At 33.9% G+C, this 23,783-nt stretch overlaps 1 protein-coding gene across 8 annotated transcripts in view; it reads left to right on the top strand.

Moving 5' to 3' along the window:
* AKAP9 (A-kinase anchoring protein 9) overlaps window positions 1-23,783 on the top strand; it is a 202,505-nt gene that overhangs the window by 37,445 nt on the left and 141,277 nt on the right. For 6 of the 8 annotated variants that reach the window (XM_058297003.2, XM_058296999.2, XM_058297002.2 and 3 more), the window contains exons 3-8: window positions 6,664-6,708; window positions 11,265-11,318; window positions 11,686-11,856; window positions 12,979-13,134; window positions 14,461-14,658; window positions 17,780-20,170. In XM_058297003.2, the coding sequence (XP_058152986.1) occupies window positions 6,664-6,708; window positions 11,265-11,318; window positions 11,686-11,856; window positions 12,979-13,134; window positions 14,461-14,658; window positions 17,780-20,170 (3,015 nt within the window). The remainder of the gene's footprint in view (window positions 1-6,663; window positions 6,709-11,264; window positions 11,319-11,685; window positions 11,857-12,978; window positions 13,135-14,460; window positions 14,659-17,779; window positions 20,171-23,783) is intronic. The other 2 variants (XM_058297001.2, XM_058297000.2) reach the window with 1 other exon arrangement.

Genomic DNA, 23,783 nt, shown 5'->3' with positions numbered 1-23,783 from the left:
TTTCATGTAGGTGGACTTACCATATCTGTCCCTTCATGTCTGACTTCTGTCACTCAACATGATGTCTTCAAGATTCAAGTATCAGAACTTCATTCCCCTTCATGGCTGAATAATATCGCATTATGTGAATATACCACATTTTGTTTATCCATTCATCTGTTGATGGACATTTGAGTTGCTTCCAACTTTTGGCTTTTGTTACTAACGCTCCTATGAACATTGTTCTACAAGTATCTGTCCATGTCCCCGATTTCAGTAATTTTGGTTATATATGAAGAAATGGAATTGCTGGGTCATATGACAATTCCACATTCAACTTTCTGAGGAACTGCCAAACTGTCTTCCACAGTAGTGACTGCACCATTTTTCAGTGCCATCATCTATGTGTAAGGGTTTCAATTTTTTTACATCCTTATTTTTCTGTTTTTTTTTTTTGAAAATAACTATTCTACTGGTATAAAGTGGTATCTCATGATTTTGATTTGCATTTTCCTAATGACTGGTGATGTTGAATATCTTTTCATGTGTTTTTTGGCCATTTTTATATCTTCTTTGGAAAAATGTCTATTCAAGTCATTTGCCATTTTTTAGTTGGGTTATTTGTCTTTTTGTTGTTAAGTTGTGAATATTCTTTATACATTCTGGATATATAAGCAATATAAGGTTTTGGTTAGAATTTATATTCTCCCATTTTGTTGGTTGTCTTTTCACTTTCTTGATGGACAAAAGTTTTTAATTTTGATGAAGTCCATTTTATCTGTTTTTTCTTTTGCTGCTTGTGTTTTGGGTGTCTTACCTAAGAAGTCAGTACTACAAATCCAAAGTTATTAAAATGTTTCCTCCTATTTTTTTTCCTAAGGTTTATGATTTTAGCTATTTATGTTTAGGTCCTTGATCCATTTAGAATTAATTTTTGTATATGGTGTAAGATAGGGTTTAACTTCATTCTTGTCATATACATTTGTGGCCAACTGATTTTTGACAAAGGTACCAAGTATATTATGGGGAAAAATGGCCTCTTTAACAAATGCTACTAGGAAAACTGGGTATATACTTGCAAAAGTATTATTTCATTTTTGATATATTCTCTCTGAACTAAGGATATTCAGTATTATAAATATCAAAATTAAACACCTGTGCTCTTATTTTGGGGACTGTATGACCAAACCAAATTCATTTATCTTTTAAAATATATACCATTGCTCATACTTAGTATTGCTGATCCCTAATCCCTTGCAATAGGTCCCTCACCAATCTATTATTAATAACCTATATTAATAATTTTATTTTCTTGGATGTAGTTACATTACACTTTGAGTTCTTTTATCATGGGTATACAACCAGCAACGAACTCTGAATTTTGAGCAATAGAGAATCTGAGTAATATAATGAAAATTAATAGGCATATGATATTTGCTGGATTTTTTAAAAATTAAAAAAAATTTTAACCGCCATCCCTGGTTATGCTTTTATGCTCACTGTCTGCTCTCTGTGTCCATTTGCTGTGTGCTCTCTCTGTCTGCTTGTCTTCTCTTCTCATCCTCTCTTTAGGAGGCGCTGGGAACCAATTCTTGGTCCTCCGATGTGGGAGAAAGGCATTCAATCACTTGAGCCACCTCAGCTACCTGCTTTGTTGTCCCTCTTCTGTGTCTCCTTTGTTGCGTCATCTTGCTGTGCCAGCTCTCTGTGCAAATGGGCCAGCCTGCTTTCACCAGGAGGTCCTTGCGTCCAAACCTGGGACCCCCATATGGTGGACAGGAGCCTACTCACTTGAGCCACATCCACTTCCCCATTGCTTTTATTATGAAGTAATAATAGTTACTTCACTTTGGGAGCTGTTATGTACCTTGTTAATAGCTCTGAGTGATTCAAGTTAGTTATATAGCCCTATTTTTAGTCCCTTTTTTCTGGTATAGCCATAGCTATGAATTTGTAGATTAAGTTGAATCTGTAGCTTAATTTATACAGAAAGTACTTAATATTCTAAAACGAATCCCCACGTACAAATATGGAATAATAATGATAACTATGAGAGAAAAAGGTTGACCTTTTGATATAAAAATTCTGCAATTGCTCTTTTTGATCTTGCATAGGCAGGGTTGTAGTTTTTCACCAGTCCTCCATCTGAGCCCTATTATTTCTTTTATTTTCCTTCTCTGATTCCATTTTTCCTACCTTAATCATAATTACTCTGCTCATGTGCCTACTTCCTAGTTGCTGGTTTTTTGTGTTTTCTTTAGGCCGTTTTCAAGTCAGCTTTCAAATATTTGTCGACACCATCTGTTTATAAGTTCTTTTTCAAGCTGCACCACCATGGTCCAGACATGATCGTCTCTCCTTTTCAAATCTAAGGACTTAGCTATTCCTCTTCCCTCAAGCCTATGGTGAAGCAGGGCATAAATACCTAAATCTAATCTCTTTTTTCTGTTTATTTTGGTAAAATATATAACTCAAAACGTTGTGTTTTAACCACTTCCAAGTGTATAATTCAGTGATATTAATTACATTAACAAAGTTGTGCTGTCATCACCACCATTTATTACCAAAACGTTTTCATTATCGCATACAGAAGCTCTGGGTACACATTAGTGGTTTTCTCTTTAAAGGTACTTAGATTCAGAAGAATAGGTTGGAGGTAATGGGAGCCTTTAATAAAAGCATGGTAACAGGGAACTTTCCATTAATTATTATTTTGGAGATAACCAAAGAGTTTATATGATCCTAATGTCAGATTTCTCAACCTTGGCACTATTGACGTTTTAGTCAAGATAATTCTTTACTGTCAGGGGTTGTTCTGTACGTTATAGGATGTTTGGTTGCATCCCTAACCTCTACCCACGAAATGCCAGTAGCATTCCCCTGTGCCAAAGTTTGACAATCAAAAATGTCTCCAGGCATTGCCAGATGTCCATTGAAGCTCAGAAGACACCCCTGGTTGGGAAGCACTCGTCTAATATAAAAAAGCATTTTTTGTCACAGGAATCTGATTCATTTCTAAGCTAAACTAACTCACATTTATCAGAGGCCTTTAGATATATTCCTTTTGTCTTAATTGTTTTTTCCCAAATTTTCAAATGACAAAATAGTCTATCAAAAATATCAGAAAAGGGGAAACGGACTTGGCCCAGTGGTTAGGGCGTCCGTCTACCACATGGGAGGTCCGCGGTTCAAACCCCGGGCCTCCTTGACCCGTGTGGAGCTGGCCCATGCGCAGTGCTGATGCGTACAAGGAGTGCCCTGCCACGCAGGGGTGTCCCCCAACATAGGGGAGCCCCACATGCAAGGAGTGCGCCCCGTAAGGAGAGCCGCCCAGCGCGAAAGAAAGTGCAGCCTGCCCAGGAATGGTGCCGCCCACACTTCCCGTGCCACTGACTACAACAGAAACGGACAAAGAAACAAGATGCAGCAAATAGACACAGAGAACAGACAACCGAGGGAGGGGGTGGGAATTAAATAAATAAATAAATCTTTAAAAAAAAAAAAAATCAGAAAAGAACTTCCTCCAGTAGTCAAATCTCAAAATTAGGAAAGTATATCAGGCATTTTAAGGCTTTCTCTCACCTCAGAGTTAAAAGAACATACTCTCTATGTATTTCCTACAATATAGCCAAGGTCTCTCATAACCACATGACACAAAATAAAGCCCAAACTTAAAACCCTGTCTTTCTAGAATGAGGATTCCATATCTAATGGAGATTTAATGTAGTTTGTAATCATAGCATCACAATCATAGTTTCACATTGGTATTTTAATCCAATTTGTACTCAGTATTATTGCAAGTCATGCTTAGCAAAATGCCAGCATCTTTAATAAAAGTAGAAATTAGAGCAAACTGTAGAAGTCATCCCTTGTCTCAATGTTTCCCAGTCAATATGGACCAGTGTGCTATAGTAGTTCATGGTGGCACTGTGCTACCAGTGAGTGGTCTCCTCAGCTTGTGGAATAGATGGTTAAGTAGTGCTTCAGGCGAATAGATTCCTTTAGAACTCTGTAAATTCTCTGGTGTGCTATACAAGTATTATTTTTGTGTATGTATTGTGACTTGAGAAATGTCAGAAATCACTGCATATACCAAGAATGATATGACTGTAATCCTGCTTGCATTGCCAATTTCTTTGTATAAATTCCCCACTATTTATGCAATTTCATTGCATAAATTTGGGTATGAAGTAAATAAGACAGAAATGGTTTCAAATGCTAGTTTTAGCACTTAATTATTTGCATGGCCTTGAATAAGTTATTTAATCATTTTATCCTTAATTTCCTTATTTGAAATATCAGGTTAATAGTCACATTTATAGGGTTGTGGTTTGAGGGAGAATTAATTTCTCTCTCATTCTTGGCAGCCTGTCCCACATCCTGTCACATTCCAAGGTTCAAAAATTGGTTCACAACTAATAACTGCACTCAACTACAGTTTTAAACTGGCTTTAATGTAGGATTCTTTGTCCTGTGGCCTTTCCATGCCTCTATAGCAGTTGCTTTAATGTGCTTGAGGGAAGAATCAACCCCAGAATAAGAATTCCCTAGAACTTTTCTGCCAGCCATTCTCTGTACCCTTTATTATATTCTGTGTCATTCAGTGGGTAGAAGTATTCCTTTTAAATGGGAACATGATAACCTTCAATTTAGAAATTTTCTTGAGGTAACATAGTAATTTCTAGAGGCTTAAATTATCCTCCCTGCATCTCTTACTCCAAATTAGCACAGAATCGTTCAATCAGATTTATGTGTTTCTCTTAAGTTAGAATAAACTTAGGTTTACAAGTTTGTTTCACATTCTGGCCTCAAGTAAAGAAAAAATTGTCAAGGTACCATTGAGTTTAAGAGGTACATATTCACATTAAGACAAATCATGCTTTTAAATTTTAGAAATGTAACAAGTAGGTTCACTAATATTGAATCATTCAGAAGTAATTTATAACTGAAAAGTATGTGCAGCACAATTGACCGTAAAGCATCCAGTAAGCACCAAATTCTCTTGCACTTCTAGGTATTTGCATATGCTGTTCTCTTGGTCTAGAATTTAGAATGTTTATTTGTACATTGGTTAGTATTCTGATATGTGATCTATTAGACAGTATCCTAGTCAGGAATAAAAATAAGATCAGAAGCACTTGTAGCACTTATCTCAAACTTCACTTCCTTTTATAAAATTGTCTCTTTTATATACACCTTCCCTACTAGATTGAAAGAATTTAAGGGCTCTGTTGCAAATGAAGTTAGTTCCTTTGGAAAGAGATTAGGAACTGTTTTATGCCATACTTAGACTCACAGGCAGAATCTGTGAGCCAGGGCTCAGGAGCTGCAGATGTAGACAATGGCAGGGTTATCTCTGAATGACACCCAATTTTAAGAGCTGAACACTCTGGAGAGGAGGCAATAGCCTGAAGTTTTCTTAGCTGGCCTCTCCTGGAGTGGAACCATAGCTTTAAATCCTGGGCAAGAGCTCTTGAGGCCCCAGTATTCTCAGCAGCACCATGCCCAAGGTCAAGCCTCCCTTCCACGAACTGGGGCTGGGCAGAATATGGGACCCCCGCTTCTACCTCATGACTGCACTCACCCCCAACTTGGCCTCAGCAACAGATAGCAGGAGGAGGGGTGCAGGATGAGGAATACAATGAGATTGTTAGATTAGATGACATAGGGTAAAAGGTGAAAGGAGCACTTTTGGAATCATAAAATCTAGATTTTGTCCTTGAGTCTTAGTATTTATTAGCCAAGGCAATCTTGAAATGGCCACTCATTTCATTCCTAACTCCCAGGGATGTAAGATGAAACAAGACTACCTTTGAAAGTGCTTTGTAAACTGCAAAGGTATTGTTATTTTTTTTCTTCAAGTTGTTACTACTTTTCCAGTATTAAGATCTGGTGATTCTCTCTTTTGAACAAGTTGAACTTTTCTGATAGTAACATTTTATAACTTCCTTCTTTTAAAAAGTAGGACAAGGATTAGAAGAATGGTTTCTTATTTGGAGTTTTTGATTTACAAATATAAGACCCTGTGTGAAAGTACCTCTTGATATGTTTATATTTAGAAAAAATATCTGTTGATGAATTTTAGATGTGCAGTTTAGCCATTAGATTAATAATTGTTAAGTGAAATTGTTAAAGACTTAATTATTTTTATTAGTTTTTTAGTGATAATTTAAGTGAATTTTTGCATATGGTACCAATATGGTACCAAAGGCTTGGTAAAGCACATTATTTATTTATTTATTTTTAAAAAAGATTTATTTATTTATTTAATTCCCCTCCCCACCCCCACCCCCCGCCCCCCCGGTTGTCTGTTCTCTGTGTCCATTTGCTGCGTCTTGTTTCTTGTTTCTTTGTCCGCTTCTGTTGTTGTCAGGGGCACGGGAAGTGTGGGCAGCGCCATTCCTGGGCAGGCTGCACTTCCTTTCGCGCTGGGTGGCTCTCCTTACGGGGTGCACTCCTTGCGCATGGGGCTCCCCTGCGTGGCAGGGCACTCCTTGCGCGCATCAGCACTGCGCATGGGCCAGCACCACATGGGTCAAGGAGGCCCGGGGTTTGAACCGTGGACCTCCCATGTGGTAGACGGATGCCCTAACTACTGGGCCAAGTCCGTTTCCCTAAAGTACAGTATTTAACCAAAAAAAAAAAAGAAGTCATAATTGTAATTACATTTCATTTTTGTTTTAGCCGGAAAGTGAAATTTCAACCACAGCAGATGATTACAGTTCAGAGGTAAGAATAAATGATATTATATAAAATGTAATAAATTAATGTGATACTTCACACTATTGCTGACATTTTTTTATAGGTAGTTGGCACTTTATTTATTGTAATTCGCGTGCTTCTCTGTTTTTGTAACTGTAAGTTATGATACAATACTATACATTTCAATACAATACAGTAAAAATTACTATAAAATCTGAAGATTATGCTTTACTGATAGATTTTTTTCCATTTGTTAGCTAATGTTTTAATTCTGTTTGAATAACTTAGTCCTTAATTAGAAACCCTGTTTTAGTTTCTGAGAATATTTTTGATATTGGGTTTCTTTGTTATTGACTGTTATAAGGAATCTATTTAATAAAATAAAAATTTCATAACTAACAGTATTTCATTTTGAGTAATGCTTTTTACATATGCTTGAATTCTAGTTAGTTATATTAATTCCTTTATTGAAATTAGTGTTGCAATAGTGATTTTTATTTAAGGTGATAAAAGCTAGTATAGGCATTGACCACTTTAGGAAATACCTTCTTTATGTGTTGGTAATAAATATGTCATTGTGTTATCTTTTTCTTATTCTTTTAGATGTGATTGTCATTTCTTTGGTCCAGCATTTGAGGACATGGAAAACTATTCCTTACTCTAAATGGTTCAGCAGTTCAGTATATTCCATAAGTCTCAATTTATTGTAGGTTTCTAATAGGAAAACAACAACTACATTATGTTCTTAAAGGAACATATTACTGTTATGGATTGCTAATGAAAGTAAAAAACTTCTGACACTTCAAAAGTTTAACATGGCAGAGAATATACTTAGTCATCTAGTTGGGAAAATGATTAACTAATGTTAAATAAATTGAATCAGTGCTGGATTTAGACTACATAAAGTTACCTTAATGGAAAGTAGCTTGATTAAAAATTACAGCTTGCAATTCAGAGCATCAGCCCTCATGACTTTAAATTTAGAGCTCATATCTGAAAACATTGTTTTTTCCTTTCTATAATGCCTTAATTCCTATAACTTGTCTTTCTTAATTGACAGATTTCAGATGTTCTGGTGCTAGAATTACCTATGTCTTTAGGGTAGGCCCCACAAAGTTTTTTTTCTCCCTACACCAGAATGAATTTTCTTATGTGCCAGGTGGCTATAGGTCAGAATATCCCATGCATGCCCATGAAATTTAGCTAAAATTGATATAGCTGTTTTCTCACATTGGGGTAACAGATCAAAATTTAATTTTATTTATATAGCTTTAAAAAGCTAAAAACATCTAAGTGATGATTTTCAGATTCTCTTTATGAAATATCAATGAATAATATTGGGAATTATTATTATATTAAGATGTTCTTTGCTTAAATTTTTTAAGATTAAAAAATTATTGAAATTTGGGGGGTCCGGAAAAATGTTTTGAAACTATGATACCCAGAAAGTATGATGTGTTTCAAAATAACCTACAAATAGTATTTAAATATACGTGTAAATAAACATGTCTATATATTTATATTCTATATAAATAAAAGTATAAATAGTACTTAACTATAAGTATTATTTAGACATAAATCTTAGAACAATGTTTTTCATACTTGTTGACCATGGTTTACAGTAAGAAATAGATTTACATATATATGCATGTGTAATTATACACACATACATATAGTTACACATATGTGAAATTAAGTGAGTGACAAGGATTCTTTCGATAAATTATTTTTAGAATGAATTAAGATCCTTATTAATTGCTTAATTAGAGCTTACTTTGGATATTGTATATGTGTAGGTATGGTGTGTATTTAATGTTCATGACTGCTATGGCTATTACAATCATTTGGCTGAAGCATGGATTCAGTTCTAGAATGAATCAGTCAAATAATTTATTCTATAATCTATCTCAGATCTTTTTTTGGTAAATATATATCTAATAACATACAGTAGAGAAATCAGACCAAATAAAATATACCCTTCTGATGAATTAAAGTAAATTATGCACAGTCTCTTCAGAGCTTGGTGAAAGGATATGGCATTTCATGTCCAGAATGCCAACTTTGCATGAATTATTTTTATTGACACCCTTTGATCAGCATTCTTTGGAGAAAATTGGGAATGCCAAAGGCAACATTGAGACTTAAAACAGATTAAGGGAATAAGTATGTTTTGCTATGTCTAGAAAGATGAAATGATAGGGCATGTAGTCTCTTTGTACTGATTATGGATTTCATCTGATTATTCAGGACTTCTTATCCAAGATAGCTTGTGTTTTGTATTTTTTAAATTAAAACACACACTGTTTCTGAATGTATGTACTTCCAAATTAGGTATAATAAGAATAATGTATTTATCATAAATAAATTAAAGCATGAGTTACTCTTTTGTGTTTTTAAACTAATGTCCACTGAAGGAAGGAGTCTTGTTGGAAGTCCATTTGACAGTTATATAGTGAAAATTATCTTTCATCTGATTCTTGCTGAAAAGCAGTGATATAGTGTTATGATATGATACTTACCTCTATAGAACTGTTTTAAAATTTAAAATGTACCTTCCTTCCACTTTCCCAGATCTTTCCTTACCTATATAGATTGAGTCACTCTGTGAATCCAGAAAGAATATATAAACAACCTAAAGGCTGAATAATTTTGACAAATGCCCTAGTGAATTAGAACAAAAGTTGGACTCTTTTCAGTTGAAGGTGTCTATTAATCTAAATTTCATGTTTCAATCTATTTACTTTCTTATTAAGGTCTACTAAATATAATGTTAGAAGGCTAGTGTTAGAAGAAGAGAGAATTCCTTTACCCTTTACTAATAAAATAGTTGTCTACTTTAAAAAATTAATTTATTGCTAGCTGTTAATAACCATAATATTCTGTTGAGTGTTCCTGCTCTAATTTTGGAATATAGTTGGTTTTAGTTTAGTTCTGGTGAATACTCTTTTATTACCTATTCATATGATATTAAATTCTTAAAAATTATTAATATTGACAAAGTTTTTACATTTATTGTAACATAATTAAGTTTGGAAAAAATGATTTAACTTAGGGTTCACTGTGTTGTGGGTCACATAGTATTTTAAAAAGACAATAAATGTGAGTTGTTCAAGTATAATTTTGCTTATGAAATCTCCTACCTGAATTAGATAAAAATTAAGCTCAATGTTGATTTTGCAGTATTAAATATAAATATTTATTATAAGCAGGGAATGAATTTGCATAATACTGATACCTTCACTTTAAAGGAGTAGCAGTTGCTTAATATGGTATTTGCAGATATTCATGGAAATTTTTTGATGATAAATTATTTATTCATACAGATATTCACTCTCCATTTTATTACATTGTTAATCTAAGTTAAAAGTTTTAGTGGAAACTTATCAAATTGCTTCATTTTAGAACAAAGAAAAGCTAATGAAATTTGGAAGTATTTCATTTAAAAGTTATTGCAAGCGATTTGATATTTATAATCTTACTAGATAGTACTGCTGTTTTCTGATACTTTTCATAAATTGCAATGTTGTGTTACCGTAAAGAAGGTAATTTTTAAAAAATTTTACTTTGTTTTCAGAAATTGTCCTTGGGAGAAACACACAGGAATCAAATTCTGATTTTTAAAAAACTTCTTGATTAGGGCCTTCAATTTTTTTTTTTATTGAAGTAAAATTCACATCTTATAATCAATCATTTTAAGGTGTACAATTCTTGGTATTAAAACATTCATAAAGACCTTCACTTTTTAAAGTATATGGCCCATGTGGGTCTAATCCTAATTCTGAGATAATCTACCTATATAATTCAACATTAAAAAACATCATTATCTTGTATACTATTAACATATAATTCTGAAAACTACAATGTGGGCCAGCATGAAGTTCATTTTTTTCACTTTTAAGGGGATCTGGGGGTTGTTAAATGGATTAATTGGCCTGAAATTGATCTCCCACCAGGTGAACCCTGGAAGCATATTCTTTCACCCTCCTTCCCCCCACCACAGAATGTCTGTGTTGGAGCTAGGCAGTAATGTAATATGGAAAACCTCCACATCACTCAGGGTTAGCATGACTATTTTAGTGCCACCCCCAGAGCAGAATTCTTGGGGTAGCATCCCTCATCTTCAGTCTCTTCTGTCTCTTGGCCTGCATACTAAACTTAAAGGAATTTGTACCAGTAAAATGTTTTACTTGAAAAGAGATAGAGCTTAATTTAAAAAAAAAACACAATTATTTAACTGACTTTAAGGAAACCACTGTAGAAGAGGATCCAGTAATTTAAAGTTTATAGTTATCCTTCTGAAAACAAAATAGAAGCCATACTTATTTGAACTTTAATTTGCTTAAATGAAAAAAGCATCATATAGTGTCTTTTTGCATTATAAACATTCACATTATTGGAGGATTGGTTGGCATTTGAAATTGTTTTTCAGATGCTTCAATTACATTTAATCACCTTTCTGTTTTTGTCAATGCACCTTTTTCCCTAGATATAAAAGATACATAAATACAGTTAGCAGAAATATGTTAGCTTTAAATAAAATTCTATGTAAAATCATAATATATCAGGAAATTGTTTTTATACAGGTAAATGGTTGCAGTTTTGTGGTGAGAACAGAAAAATCTACAAATGTATTAAGGGTACAGTATTTAAAACTACTTGTAATACTAATGTTTTATACTGTTTAAAACCATGTGGCTTACTAACAAAGCTTTTTCCTGCATATACTTCTTCTATGCCTGATTTATAAATGCTTTTAATATTTTACAAAACAAAGTTGCTCACTTTTTGTTGTAAAACTCAATTATAACAGAATTTACAGCTATCCTTTTATGCTTTTTGAGGTTATAAATCACATTAACAATAACGTAGTTTGCCATAACAGTAAACTCCCAGATGATAAATGATATTTTAAAGTTGACTTTGATATGGAAATCAATATTTGAATCCCTTCCTGGGGAATGTTGCTAGTATTATTGAATTATTTAAAACCTTGGATTGACTTAGGAAGAAGAATTTGGAATTGATGATTCTTATTCTGGACATGGAGCACAGTATAGTCCGACACAACAGGAGCTGACAGAAAATGAATTGGTTCGAAAACAGCATGAGATTGAGGAGCTAAACAGAGAACTAGAAGAAATGAGGGCCACTTATGGTACTGAAGGACTGCAACAGGTATGCTTACAAAACAAAAAAACAAAAATCACTAAAACAAAAATAGGAAGTTTAAATAACTCATTTAAAGCTAGGATTCCATTAACAAGGCTAATAGAAAGTGAATTCCGTATTTACTGAATGAGGCGCCTAGGCCTTGGTTGCTTCAGTAGGATGAGTGTTTTTGTGATCAGCCTGAGAGAAAATTAAGGTACAAATAATATCAAAATAGTATGACTTAAACTCATTAAGAATGTCAGTGAGTCCTTGTAAGTAACCTCTTGTGGTTCTGATGACACCTGCTCTCCTTGGCAGTCAGTTTTTTTTCTTTTTTTTCTTTCTCTCTGTTCCCCCCTCACCATTTCCCTCACCATGTCTGCTCTCTGTGTCCATTTCACTGTGTGTTCTTCTGTGTCTGCTTGTATTCTCATTAGGTGACTTTGGGAACTGATCCTGGGACCTTCTGGAGTGGGAGAAAGGCATTACTCTCTTGCACCACCTCATCTTCCTATTCTGCTATCTTCTTATTTTCTCTCCACTATGTCTCTTGTTATGTCATCTTGTGCCACCTTTCCGCTTCGGCTATTACTCCTGCATGGGGCCACATTCCTGTGTGGGCTGGCACTCTGCGTGGGCCGGTTCTCTGCATGGGCCAGCTTGCCCTCACCAGGAGGCCCTGGGATCGAACCCTGGACCTCCTATGTGGTAGATGGGAGCATGATTGGTTGAACCACATCTGTTTCCCAGGCAGTCAGTTTTGAAAACAAGGTGAAATAGGACACTGGTGAGAATGACAGAATACATTTCAGTGACATCCTCCCCAGAAGTAATGTCTATATGGATTTACTGAGGAACAGTTTGGGGGTTCCCCTAAATATAAAGGCACCTGTCCTTCTAGAAGTAGATGTAGATAAGGCAGGCCTAATGTAGAGTGTTTTCCTTAGTTCAAATAATTTTCTCAAATTTGATTTGAAAGTAAAATTCCCATAAGCTAAGAGTGTTTTAATATGGAAAAGACTCCTTACAAACGGTAAGAATTCTGCCAACAAGTTTGAATCTCATTTTCTTGAAGAACAGTTACTTGTAATAATAATCAATTTTATTTAAGGAAAAAAGGCTAATATTTTCACTGCTTTCTTTTAGTTACAAGAATTTGAAGCTGCCATTAAACAAAGAGATGGCATCATAACCCAGCTTACTGCTAATTTACAGCAAGCAAGAAAAGAAAAGGATGAGACAATGAGAGAATTTTTAGAATTGACAGAACAAAGTCAAAAATTACAGATTCAATTCCAGCATGTAAGTATTGCTATTAGAACAAAATTGGTCAGATTTTTAGTAGTGAATTTTTCAGAAAATTTTCACTTTCCAGAACAAATCTAAATTTGTTAAAGAGCCATTTGTTTACTAAATATTGTATTGGAAAACTTGGTGAATGCCTACTGCTAACCAAGAATTTAATTCATATTTCTTGAATGATTTCCTGCTATTAGTTTTCTTAGAACTTCTTCCTTCCTGGTCTGTATTTTGAAGTCCTATAAAACTTTATAAGGCTGATTGGGTAGATTTTTGTGTAAATTAACCCATAGTCACAACGTACATTGCTACACCTATAGTGGTTTTATTTTAATTAGGTCCTACAATGGTAACTAGATTGACTATATTCTAGTTACCTTTAGTTGGAGCCACAGAAATCTAATAGCGTTACTCAAGGTTTCTAATGGCAAGTAACAGAAAATACATTGAGATAACTTAAGCAAAAGAAAGGAATTTAATATAAAGATACATGGTTATCTTACAGGACTCAAGGGCAGAAATACAACTAGGCCTCTGAAAGGGATTGGAACCAGAAACTAGAAAGACATCAGGAATCCAGGAAGTAATATCTTTCAGGCCATACTTCTCTCTGTATGCCTGCGTTAGTCTCCTCTCTTTTACTAGATCTGCTTTTCCTGCTTTACAATGGTGTTTTGGTTTGATAGTTTGCCAAAAGGCAATATACCAGAAATGGGTTGGCTTTTACAATGGGGATTTATTTGCTTGCAAGCTTACAGTTCTGAGGCCATAAAAATGTCCAAATCAGGGCGTCATCCATGATGCTTTCTCCACAAAGACCAGTTACTGGGGATCTTAGACTTTTCTGTCACATGGCTAGGCACAATAGTGATGTCTGCTGGTCTCTCCTTTATCCTCTGGGTCTCGTTGCTTCAGCTTCCTGCTTCAGTGGCTTTCTCTTTGTCTCTCTTAACATATGCATCCCATTTATAAAGGACTCCAGTAAGAGGAGAAAAATCTACCCTGGGTCTCGCCCTACTAACGTAACCTAATCAAAAGGTCCCACAGGCATGGATTAACTTTAAGAACATAATTTTCTGGGGTCAGTCCAGCATTAAACCGACACACATTGGAACCATAATTTTACAGATTCTCTTTGGGTAATATGTCTGTGAGTCATCCAGTCAGCCATGGTAGCATGTTTGCTGGGGTCTCACACCTGTACTCCAGCCATTGTGAGCTTAGTAGTACTTTAGAAGCAGTATCTACTTCACTTACTCTGCCATTGCTGGTTGAGTCCATTCTCTAATGCAGAATTTTAATACTCAGGGATTTCTTTCTACTTTTAAGTTACAGGCTAGTGAAACTCTGAGGAACAGCACTCATAGTAGCACAGCTGCAGATTTACTGCAAGCCAAACAACAGATCCTCACTCATCAGCAACAACTGGAAGAACAAGACCATCTATTAGAAGACTATCAGAAGAAGAAAGAAGACTTCAAATTACAAATTAATTTCTTGCAAGAGAAAATTAAAACATATGAAATGGTATGTTTATTTTTAAAAAGTCAACCAACTTGCAGTAGCTTTGCAATTAACTTTAAGGTTCTTCATGCAGGTATTTATCTTTTTGTTATACATATGAATCACAAAATTTCAAAATTAAGAAAGGGTTGTTAAGTATATAAAGTAATTAATTTATTTCCAAAGCAACTGGAAGTCTCACAATAATAAGGTAATACTTATTACGGAAAGTGATTAGCCCATGTTAAGTTCCATTCTCAGGCGACTATTAATAAGCTTATAACCAGAATTTCTATCCTTTATTTTTTTTCATCTAAAGGTATTTCCATTTATTGTAGCCATTGTTATAAAATTATGAAAATATTTTTAAAACAATGAATTTCAGTTAGAAAAAATAAATACAGATAATACAGTACATTTTATGAACTTAAGAGTTTCTTCTTCAGCTAGTTGAGTTCAGTTGGCATAATACTGGAAAATGAAGAAATAACCGAGATAAGAATTTTGTTTGGGTAATAATAAAAAAGTATTAGGTAGCATTTATTAATTGTTTACTCAGTACCAGGCACTATTCAAAGCATCCTACGCCTATCAATTCATTGAATCATCACAACAACTCTACGTTGTTTTACAGATGAGGATACTTAAGCAAAGCAAGATGAAGTAATTTTTAACTTGTCCAGTATTTAATCAGTAATAGTAAGTTGGTACAGCCAGATTTCAAACTTAGGTTACCTGACTTGAGAGACTGTGCTCTTAATTTACTATCCATGCTGCCTGTTTAAGAAAAATAGCAAATTTACAAAGTGAAGACACTGAAATTATGAAATGGACAATTTCAAATCAAGGTTATTTAAAACTAATTATGTAGATGTTTACAAGAACACCTTTTTTGTGGCAGGCCCCTGGGAGTGGTACTGTATTGTTTAAGCTGTGCCCTTTTCTTAATGGCATTCATGGTTTAGTAGGGAAAACAGGGCATGTACACAAGGTACCACAAAACAAGGATGAATAGGTAAAAAGTGTTTTGAATGTTCTGAGTAGGTAACTTCTGGCTTTATAGGGGAAGCATTTCAGGGTAGGCTTAAATAGGGAGGTGATATGTGAAGTGGAGCTGTACAAGCAATTTAATGGTATTCTGTTCCCCACAACTGGCATACAACAAAGTAGCTACTCAGTACTTATTTGGTAAACAAATGAATATGTTGTGGCACTAAACTGCTAGAGGTGGGAAGAAGGACATTTTATTTTAGACAGGGAATAGAGCAGTAATAAAGAACTAGGCTGAAACATGTTGAAAATGTGCAGGGAGCAAAGAACAATTTAATTTGACTAGAAAGACAATACTCTTTGAAAGTGAATCTCTAAGAATGGACAGACAGTCTAGGCCCAGGTTAGGAAAACCTGGAAATTAGATTTTATTCCATAGGCAGTAAAATTTGACATAATTTTGAATTCAAGTAATTCATTAGGCAGAATAACCTTTGATTACTTGCTTAGCAAGAATAGTGTTATTATCAGTTTCTCTTTCATTATATGTTTATTTTAACTTCTTAATTTCTTCTTTCTTGTTTTTTCTTTCAGTTAATCCCCCCAAGTGGTATTTTAGTCAGAGTGGCTGACTAGGGCATTAGCTGAAACTGCTTTGGTTCCCTAGAACCCTGCCTTGACGATCACAGGCTTATTCTCTCTGTCCTAATCCTCTGAAATTCCCAGGGTGCAGTAGTCACAGGCTGGAAGTTTATTATTCCCTACTCAGCTCTATGTCCAAAAAATAGAGAGATTATATTCTCAATCACAGAACTGTCTTTTTTGCAACACAAAATAAGTGGCTTAAAACCATGTACATTCAGAATAAAGAGTACTACAAAAAGTAAACCATGATAATTGAATGAAGAATTAAGGCTTTTCATTTGTAATTGTACCAGGAGTTGGACAATTTTGGATTGTTACTTATATATGAGCTCCCCTCCTGAAAAAGAGGAAAAGAAAAGTTATAGAGTTTATAACATCATTTTTCAAGATTAATTACTTATTTAACAAGCTGAAGATGACCATCATGAACTGATTTTACTTATAAGTTCCATATGCCCTATAGATATTTTCCAGTATATAAATAAATTATATATAGCACATTAAGAATAAAGTACCTTAATATATTTTATTTCATTTAAGCTCTTAGAGCATATTCTGTGAGATAGAGGAAATAATATCTCTGTTGTGCAGATGAAAATACCAGGATTTAAAGAGATTGTACAAACCTAACTATATTTTGATTCATTTTGTGGATTTTATTTATTTCTTTTCCTTGAGACTACAACTCTTAATTATGTAAAACAGTAAGTAAGAAGCAAAACATTGGCCCAAGGGTTTCTGTTTGACTGTATGCTGTAATAGTCCTGTCAACAATTGTGATAACAGATATGCCCTGGCCTCTCTTCTAGGTTTAGCCTTATCTATAATTCAATAACAGAGTACTAGATAGGAACTGGGAAAAAGTACCTGCCCTACCTTTAAATTTCTATTTAAACCAAAAGTCAAGGACCAAGTTGGTATGCCATAAATGGTTGGATGTCATTTGAGGTTCAGCCACTTAAACTACATTTCTGAATCACTGAGGAGTTGAGTGAAATTAAAGGAGACTCATAGAAATCTATTTTTGTTGTTGTTTCTCTCTTGTCATAGCACTTGACCATGAAAGACTTTCAAGTTACTAGAATACATGGGAGGAGTCTTGATTTATTTTTATAATAATTGTGTCTAGAGAGTATGTAGAAAATACTAAGTAACTAGAATGTTGATCAGTTAATAAGAAAGATGAAAATATAATGGCCTAGCTATATTTTAATTACACTGGATTTAAAAATATTAACTTTAAATTATTTAGCCTTAAAAGCAATGCGGAGAAAGTTTTTCTCCAAAGAAGGCCAAGACCTACTGTAGTGTCTGCTCATTTCCAGAGCTTGGTACACAAGTCCTGAGTTCATTGTCTTGGAAAAAACTGAAGGGTAGGCCCAATAATTACTTTGTATAGAATTATGTAAAAAACAGACTTCTATCAGTCTTTCAGTAATGGAGTTAAGTGATAATACTTGCTAACAGCTACAAATGCCATTCTTATGTTTTCATTTTTTTCTTTCTTAAGGAACAAGATAAAAAAGTAGAAAATTCAAATAAAAAAGAAATACAAGAAAAGGAGGCAATCATTGAAGAATTAAATACAAAAATAATAGAAGAAGAAAAAAAAACTCTTGAGCTAAAAAATAAAGTAACAGCTGCTGATAAATTACTAGAAGAATTACAAGACCAGGTTGTACAAAAGAACCAAGAGATTAAAAACATGAAATTAGAGATGACTAATTCTAAGCAAAAAGAAAGACAGTGTTCTGAGGAAATAAAACAGTTAATGGGGACCGTTGAAGAACTTCAAAAGAAAAATTATAAAGACAGCCAATTTGAAACTGATACGGTACAAAGACTGGAACAAGAAACACAAAGAAAGCTAGAACAACTCCGGGCAGAACTGGATGAGATGTATGGGCAGCAGATAGTGCAGATGAAACAAGAGTTAATAAAACAACACCTGTCTCAGCTAGAGGAACTTAATATACGACACAAGGGAGAAATGGAGACTGCTTTAAGATCTTATCCACATATTACAGTTAATGAAGATCAAATAAAGTTAATGAATGTGGCAATAAATGAACTGAATATAAAATTGCAAGCTACTAACTCTCAAAAAGAAAAACTCAAGGAAGAACTAGGAATAATTTCAGGAGAAAAGTCTGTTCTACAGGGAAAGCTCAAAGATCTTCTTGAAGAACTGAGCTTTTCAAGAGACCAAATTCAGAGAGCTCGACAGACAATAGCTGAACAGGAAAGTAAACTCAGTGAAGCACATAAATCTCTTAGTACAGTGGAAGATTTGAAAGCTGAGATTGTTTTTGCATCAGAATCCAGGAGGGAACTAGAATTAAAACATGAAGCAGAAGTTACAAATTACAAGATAAAACTTGAAATGTTAGAAAGAGAAAAGAATGCTGTGTTAGACAGAATGGCTGAATCACAAGAAGCTGAATTAGAGAGACTGAGAACACAGCTTCTGTTTAGTCACGAAGAAGAACTTTGTAAACTGAAGGAAGATTTAGAAATTGAACATCAAACAAATATTGAAAAACTTAAAGATAACTTAGGCATTCACTATAGACAGCAAATAGATGGCTTACAGAATGAAATGAGTCAAAAAATAGAAACCATGCAGTTTGAAAAAGACAGTTTGATAACTAAACAGAATCAATTAATTTTGGAAATTTCAAAGCTAAAAGATTTACAACAGTCTCTTGCAAGTTCCCAGTCAGAAGAAATGACTCTTAAAATCAATGAACTTCAAAAAGAAATTGAAATACTCAGACAAGAAGAAAAGGAGAAGGGTACACTTGAGCAAGAAGTTCAGGAATTACAGCTTAAAACTGAATTACTGGAGAAACAAATGAAGGAAAAAGAGAATGACCTTCAAGAAAAATTTACAAAACTTGAAGCAGAGAATGATATTCTTAAAAGTGAAAAGAGAGCTCTTGAAGACATGTTGAAAATATATGCTCCTGTTAACCAAGAAGAAAACTTAATTTTCCTAGATTCTATTAAATCTGAATCCAAAGACTATAGCTGGCAAAAAGAAATAGAAATACTCACTGAAGAAAATGAAGACCTCAAAAAACAATGTTTTCAGCTAAATGAAGAGCTTGAAAAGCAAAGAAACACTTTTTCATTTGCTGAAAAAAACTTTGAAGTTAACTATCAAGAGTTACAGGAGGAATATACCTGCCTTCTCAAGGTAAAAGCTGATTTAGAAGACAGTAAAAACAAACAAGAAGTAGAGTATGAAAGTAAGCTTAAAGCACTTAAGGAAGAGCTTCATCATTTGCAAAGACTAAATCCAACTATATTGCAAACAAAAAGTGTAGTCTTTGATGATGACAAAACTTTTATACCAGAAACATTGGAAATTGGTGAGGTTGTTGAGAAAGATACAACAGAACTTATGGAAAAACTTGAAGTAACCAAGAGAGAAAAATTAGAACTGTCAGAGAGACTATCAGATCTTTCTGAACAATTAAAACAGAAACATGGTGAGATTAGTTTCCTAAGTGATGAAGTTAAATCTTTAAAGCAAGAGAAAGAGCAAGTTTTATTGAGATGTAGAGAGCTAGAAATCATAATTAACCATATGAGGGCTGAAGATGTAAATGTGTTTGATATTCAGTCACACTCTTTGAAAGATGGAGTTGTGACTATGACAAGCAGGGATTTTAGAGGACTGATATCTAAAATAGATAAAGATTTTGGTGAAGAATCAGAAATAACGGAGGAAGATGAAGTTCCTTTTGAAAATCTGGCTGTTGAAAAAGAAAGCAAGCAAGAACAGTTACTTTTGAATCACGTGCCATCAGTGACAAATGAATCAATGCTTGGGGCAATGGAACCAAGTGAGAATGATAAACTTCAGCAGGAACTCAGTGTACTTAAGTCAGAACAGGTATGTTGACTTGCTTATATATGGTAAGCACAATGAAATGTACATTTCTTACTAGCAAAAGTTTTCATCCTTATAAAACAAATTAGCACCCTTGTAAGAGAATGAAAGTGAATCCACTAAAGTAATTCTCATTTATCTTTTTTTTTGAGGTACTGAGGTCAGGTATTGAACTCAGGACCTTGTGTAAGCCAGCACTCCACCACTGAGCCACATTGGCTCCCCTGAGTTGATTTTTTCATTTGTTTGCTTCATTTGTTGTTTGTTTTTTTGTTTTTCGGAGGCACTGGGACTGAATCTGGGACCTCCTGTGTGGGAACAGGTGCTCAACTGCTGGAGCTACATCTGCTCCCCTTTTATCATTCTTTTTATTTAGTTTTTTTAACCATTATTTCTTTTCTTTTGGTTAATCTGTGTTGTACATTCTGCTCAGGAAATAAAACGTACTAATGATTTCACATTTCCTTTGTAAAAGTAAGAGTTTAAATTACTTTGTTGAGAGTCTGAGCTTTAAAGAAGTTATTAATTTTATTTTGTGATTTTTGTTGTAGTGCCAAAGATTGATTTTAGAGTGTCATTTCATACTGGGGTTTTCAAGGTACCATAACTAAAAATTAAGTCTTAAGCTTTTAGTACTCTATATAGTTGTTAAGTAGTTATGGAATTCTATTTCCCTGATAAAAAAATCTAGATTTAAATTCTAGGATTTTCTTAGAGTCTTATTATCCCTGAAGGGGGAAAAAAGTTTTAACTCTAAAAACAGTTAAAGAATGCATATAATTCGAGTAATAATAGATCATTCCTGACAATTTATATTTATCAGATAGTGATATTGGAAATTACAGGAAAAATCTTCCAGGTACTTACTGTAGAATGATGCTATCTAGAGTTATATGGAGGAGTGGGTGTAGCTCAGTGCTTGAGCAACTGCTTCACATGTATGAGGTCCCAGGTCTAATCCCTGGTACCTCCTAAAATAATATAATAATAAGGCTGTATGCATTTCTTCATTTATTCAACAAGTATTAAAATAAATCTATTGCCAAGCATAGGAGTAGGTGGCAAAAGGAGAGAGAAGGTTCCTGCTTGCAAAGAGCTCATATTCTAAGTGTGGGAGACGGGCAGTAAACAAGGAGACAAGTAGGGCATTTACAAATAAGTGATAAATCCTATGAAGAAAATTTAAAGCAGGATAATATGATAGAGAATAATAGAAAGATGAGTGTAGTGGTGGCAGCAGTAAATAGGTTGGCCAAGAAATGTCCTTGGAGGAATTAACATTTGAAATGAGAGGGAGGCAGGAGCCTGCTGCATAGCGATTAGAGCAATTGCAAAGACATGGGAATGAACTTGGGGACTTAAGGAGCAGAATGATGCACAGTATTGTTCAATTTGAAGAGGCAGGGAGAGTGAAAGAAGAGTTTGAAGAAGTAGGACCTTTGTAAGTTTAGATTTTATTCTAAGTACAGTAGAAAGCCATTGGGAACTTTTTTAAATTTCTAATAAATATTTACATTTTGATCTTACATCAAATGTAGAGATATTTTACATTTTAATTACCTGTTTAAGTCAAGAAATTCAAATTGGTTTACTATTAATGCTTTGTAAAATATCTGGAATTTTTATAGAAACAATAATGTGTAGTAATTACTCCTAAAAATGTGACATCCCATGTACAAGGTCCCAGGTTCAAGTCTCCCTACCTCCTAAAAAAAAAAAAGTGATAGAGATGATTTAAATTTTTTAGAAAAGCTGTATTTGAAGAGGACCTGGATTTGAAGCACAGCTGTCAAGTGATCAAATTCAGCAAGGATTTTATTTTCTCTATTAAAGATGTTTTTAGTGGCATCTACATATCTTGCCTTTAGCATTAACTACACAGAGTACCTTAGGTATGAAAATTTCAAGTGAACAAAGTCCAAAATACCTTCTTGACCTGTTTTAATTTTCTTGCCCAATACTTTTTTCCTTTGGATTATCATCCAACCTTTTAAATAAGTCTGTAGACTGCTTATTTCTACTGTTCTTCTGACCTGCTGCCCATCAAGTCTACAGCCTTAGACTCCATGAAGTCAGAATTCACAGAGATGAGATGCAGATTATTTTTTTGTATAATGTCTTAGTAACTTTTCACTTCTGTTAGTATATACTTCTATGTTAAAAAAATAACCTTTATAAAATTTGTCTACCATATGGTAACAGGGTAGCTTATAAAGTTTTGCTTTCACTAAACTTATGCTGATTTTCTTGAGAAAGAAATGGGTTTTCTTCAGAAAAGAAGCAAAAAATCTGAATAAACCAATAACTTAAAGAAATTGAATTATTAGTCAGAAGTTTTGCCTCCTCCTCCCTTCACCACAAATACTAGACTGAGGCAATTTTGCACGTGGATTTTACCAGTTCTTCAAGGAACAAATACATAATTGCTTCCTAAAATAAGATTTGGAAAAAGAAAGAGATAGGCCATCCACTGTATTTTATGAGGCTGGCATAATATTGATATCAAGACCTGACAAGAACAGTACATGAAAGTAAGATTATAGGCCAATCTCACTTATAAATGATTGCAAAAATCCTAAATAAAATATTAGCAACTTTTTCTAAGAATTCGAATAACGTTTAACATCTGATAAAAATATTAATAAGATCTCAACAATCCTACATAGCAGCAGAAAGCCCATATCATCATTTTAATAGGTGCTGAAAAAGAATCCATAAAAAGTTCAATAACTCATTTACAATTAAAAAAAAAAAAAAACAGCAACCTGAAGTCAGCAATAGAAGGGAAATTCCTTAGTCATGATAAATATTTTCTATCAAAACACTGAGCAGATAGCATTCCTAATAGTGAAGTTTAGAAGCATTCCCATTAAAACCAGGAATAGGACTAAGATATCTCCTATCAACTTGACTAATTCAACATTGTCTTGTAGCTCCTAGCCAATGCCAAAAGACAAACACAGAAAATCAGAGATTAAAGGATATGAACAGAAGAGACAGAACTGTTAATTGCAAATGATATGATTTACATTCCGAAATGCATAAGCTATAGACTATCAAGATAATCTACAAATAATTGAAGCCAATAGGGAGAGAACAGCTAAAGTTGTTCTATGTCAGGAATGAACAACTAGTAAAAATAATACAATTTCCAAAGGAACAAAAGCCATAATCTAAAAATAGACATTCCAAAAAAATGAATTACAAAGAAAATTTTAAAATACTGAAGGACAAAAAAATGTGAATATATGGCAAGATATACCATATTCATGGTCAAAGGGTATAATAAAAAGAAAGATGTCAGTTCTCTACAGATTCATTAATTACATACATACTTATATATATATACATAGATACATCAAATTATCATTCATTTAATGATACTCAGTGAGTATCTCCTTCATTCTAGGCTCTGTACTGGATACTGGGGATTTAACAGTGAATAAAAATGGGCAATAAAGAATGAAGATTGTATTTTAGAGGGGTTAGACAGGTATCAAGTAAGACAGACAATAAATAAATAATGTGCCACATGGTGATACATGCTATGAAGAAAATGAAAAAGTATGTTAAGAGGACAGAGATCTACTTGGGTGCTTTTTTAATTAGTCTTTCT

Source organism: Dasypus novemcinctus, chromosome 5, assembly GCF_030445035.2.
Source record: "Dasypus novemcinctus isolate mDasNov1 chromosome 5, mDasNov1.1.hap2, whole genome shotgun sequence".
Classification (NCBI taxonomy): Eukaryota; Metazoa; Chordata; class Mammalia; order Cingulata; family Dasypodidae; genus Dasypus; species Dasypus novemcinctus.
Note: the sequence above shows the minus strand (reverse complement) of the source record. Positions and strands in the feature narration are given on the sequence as shown.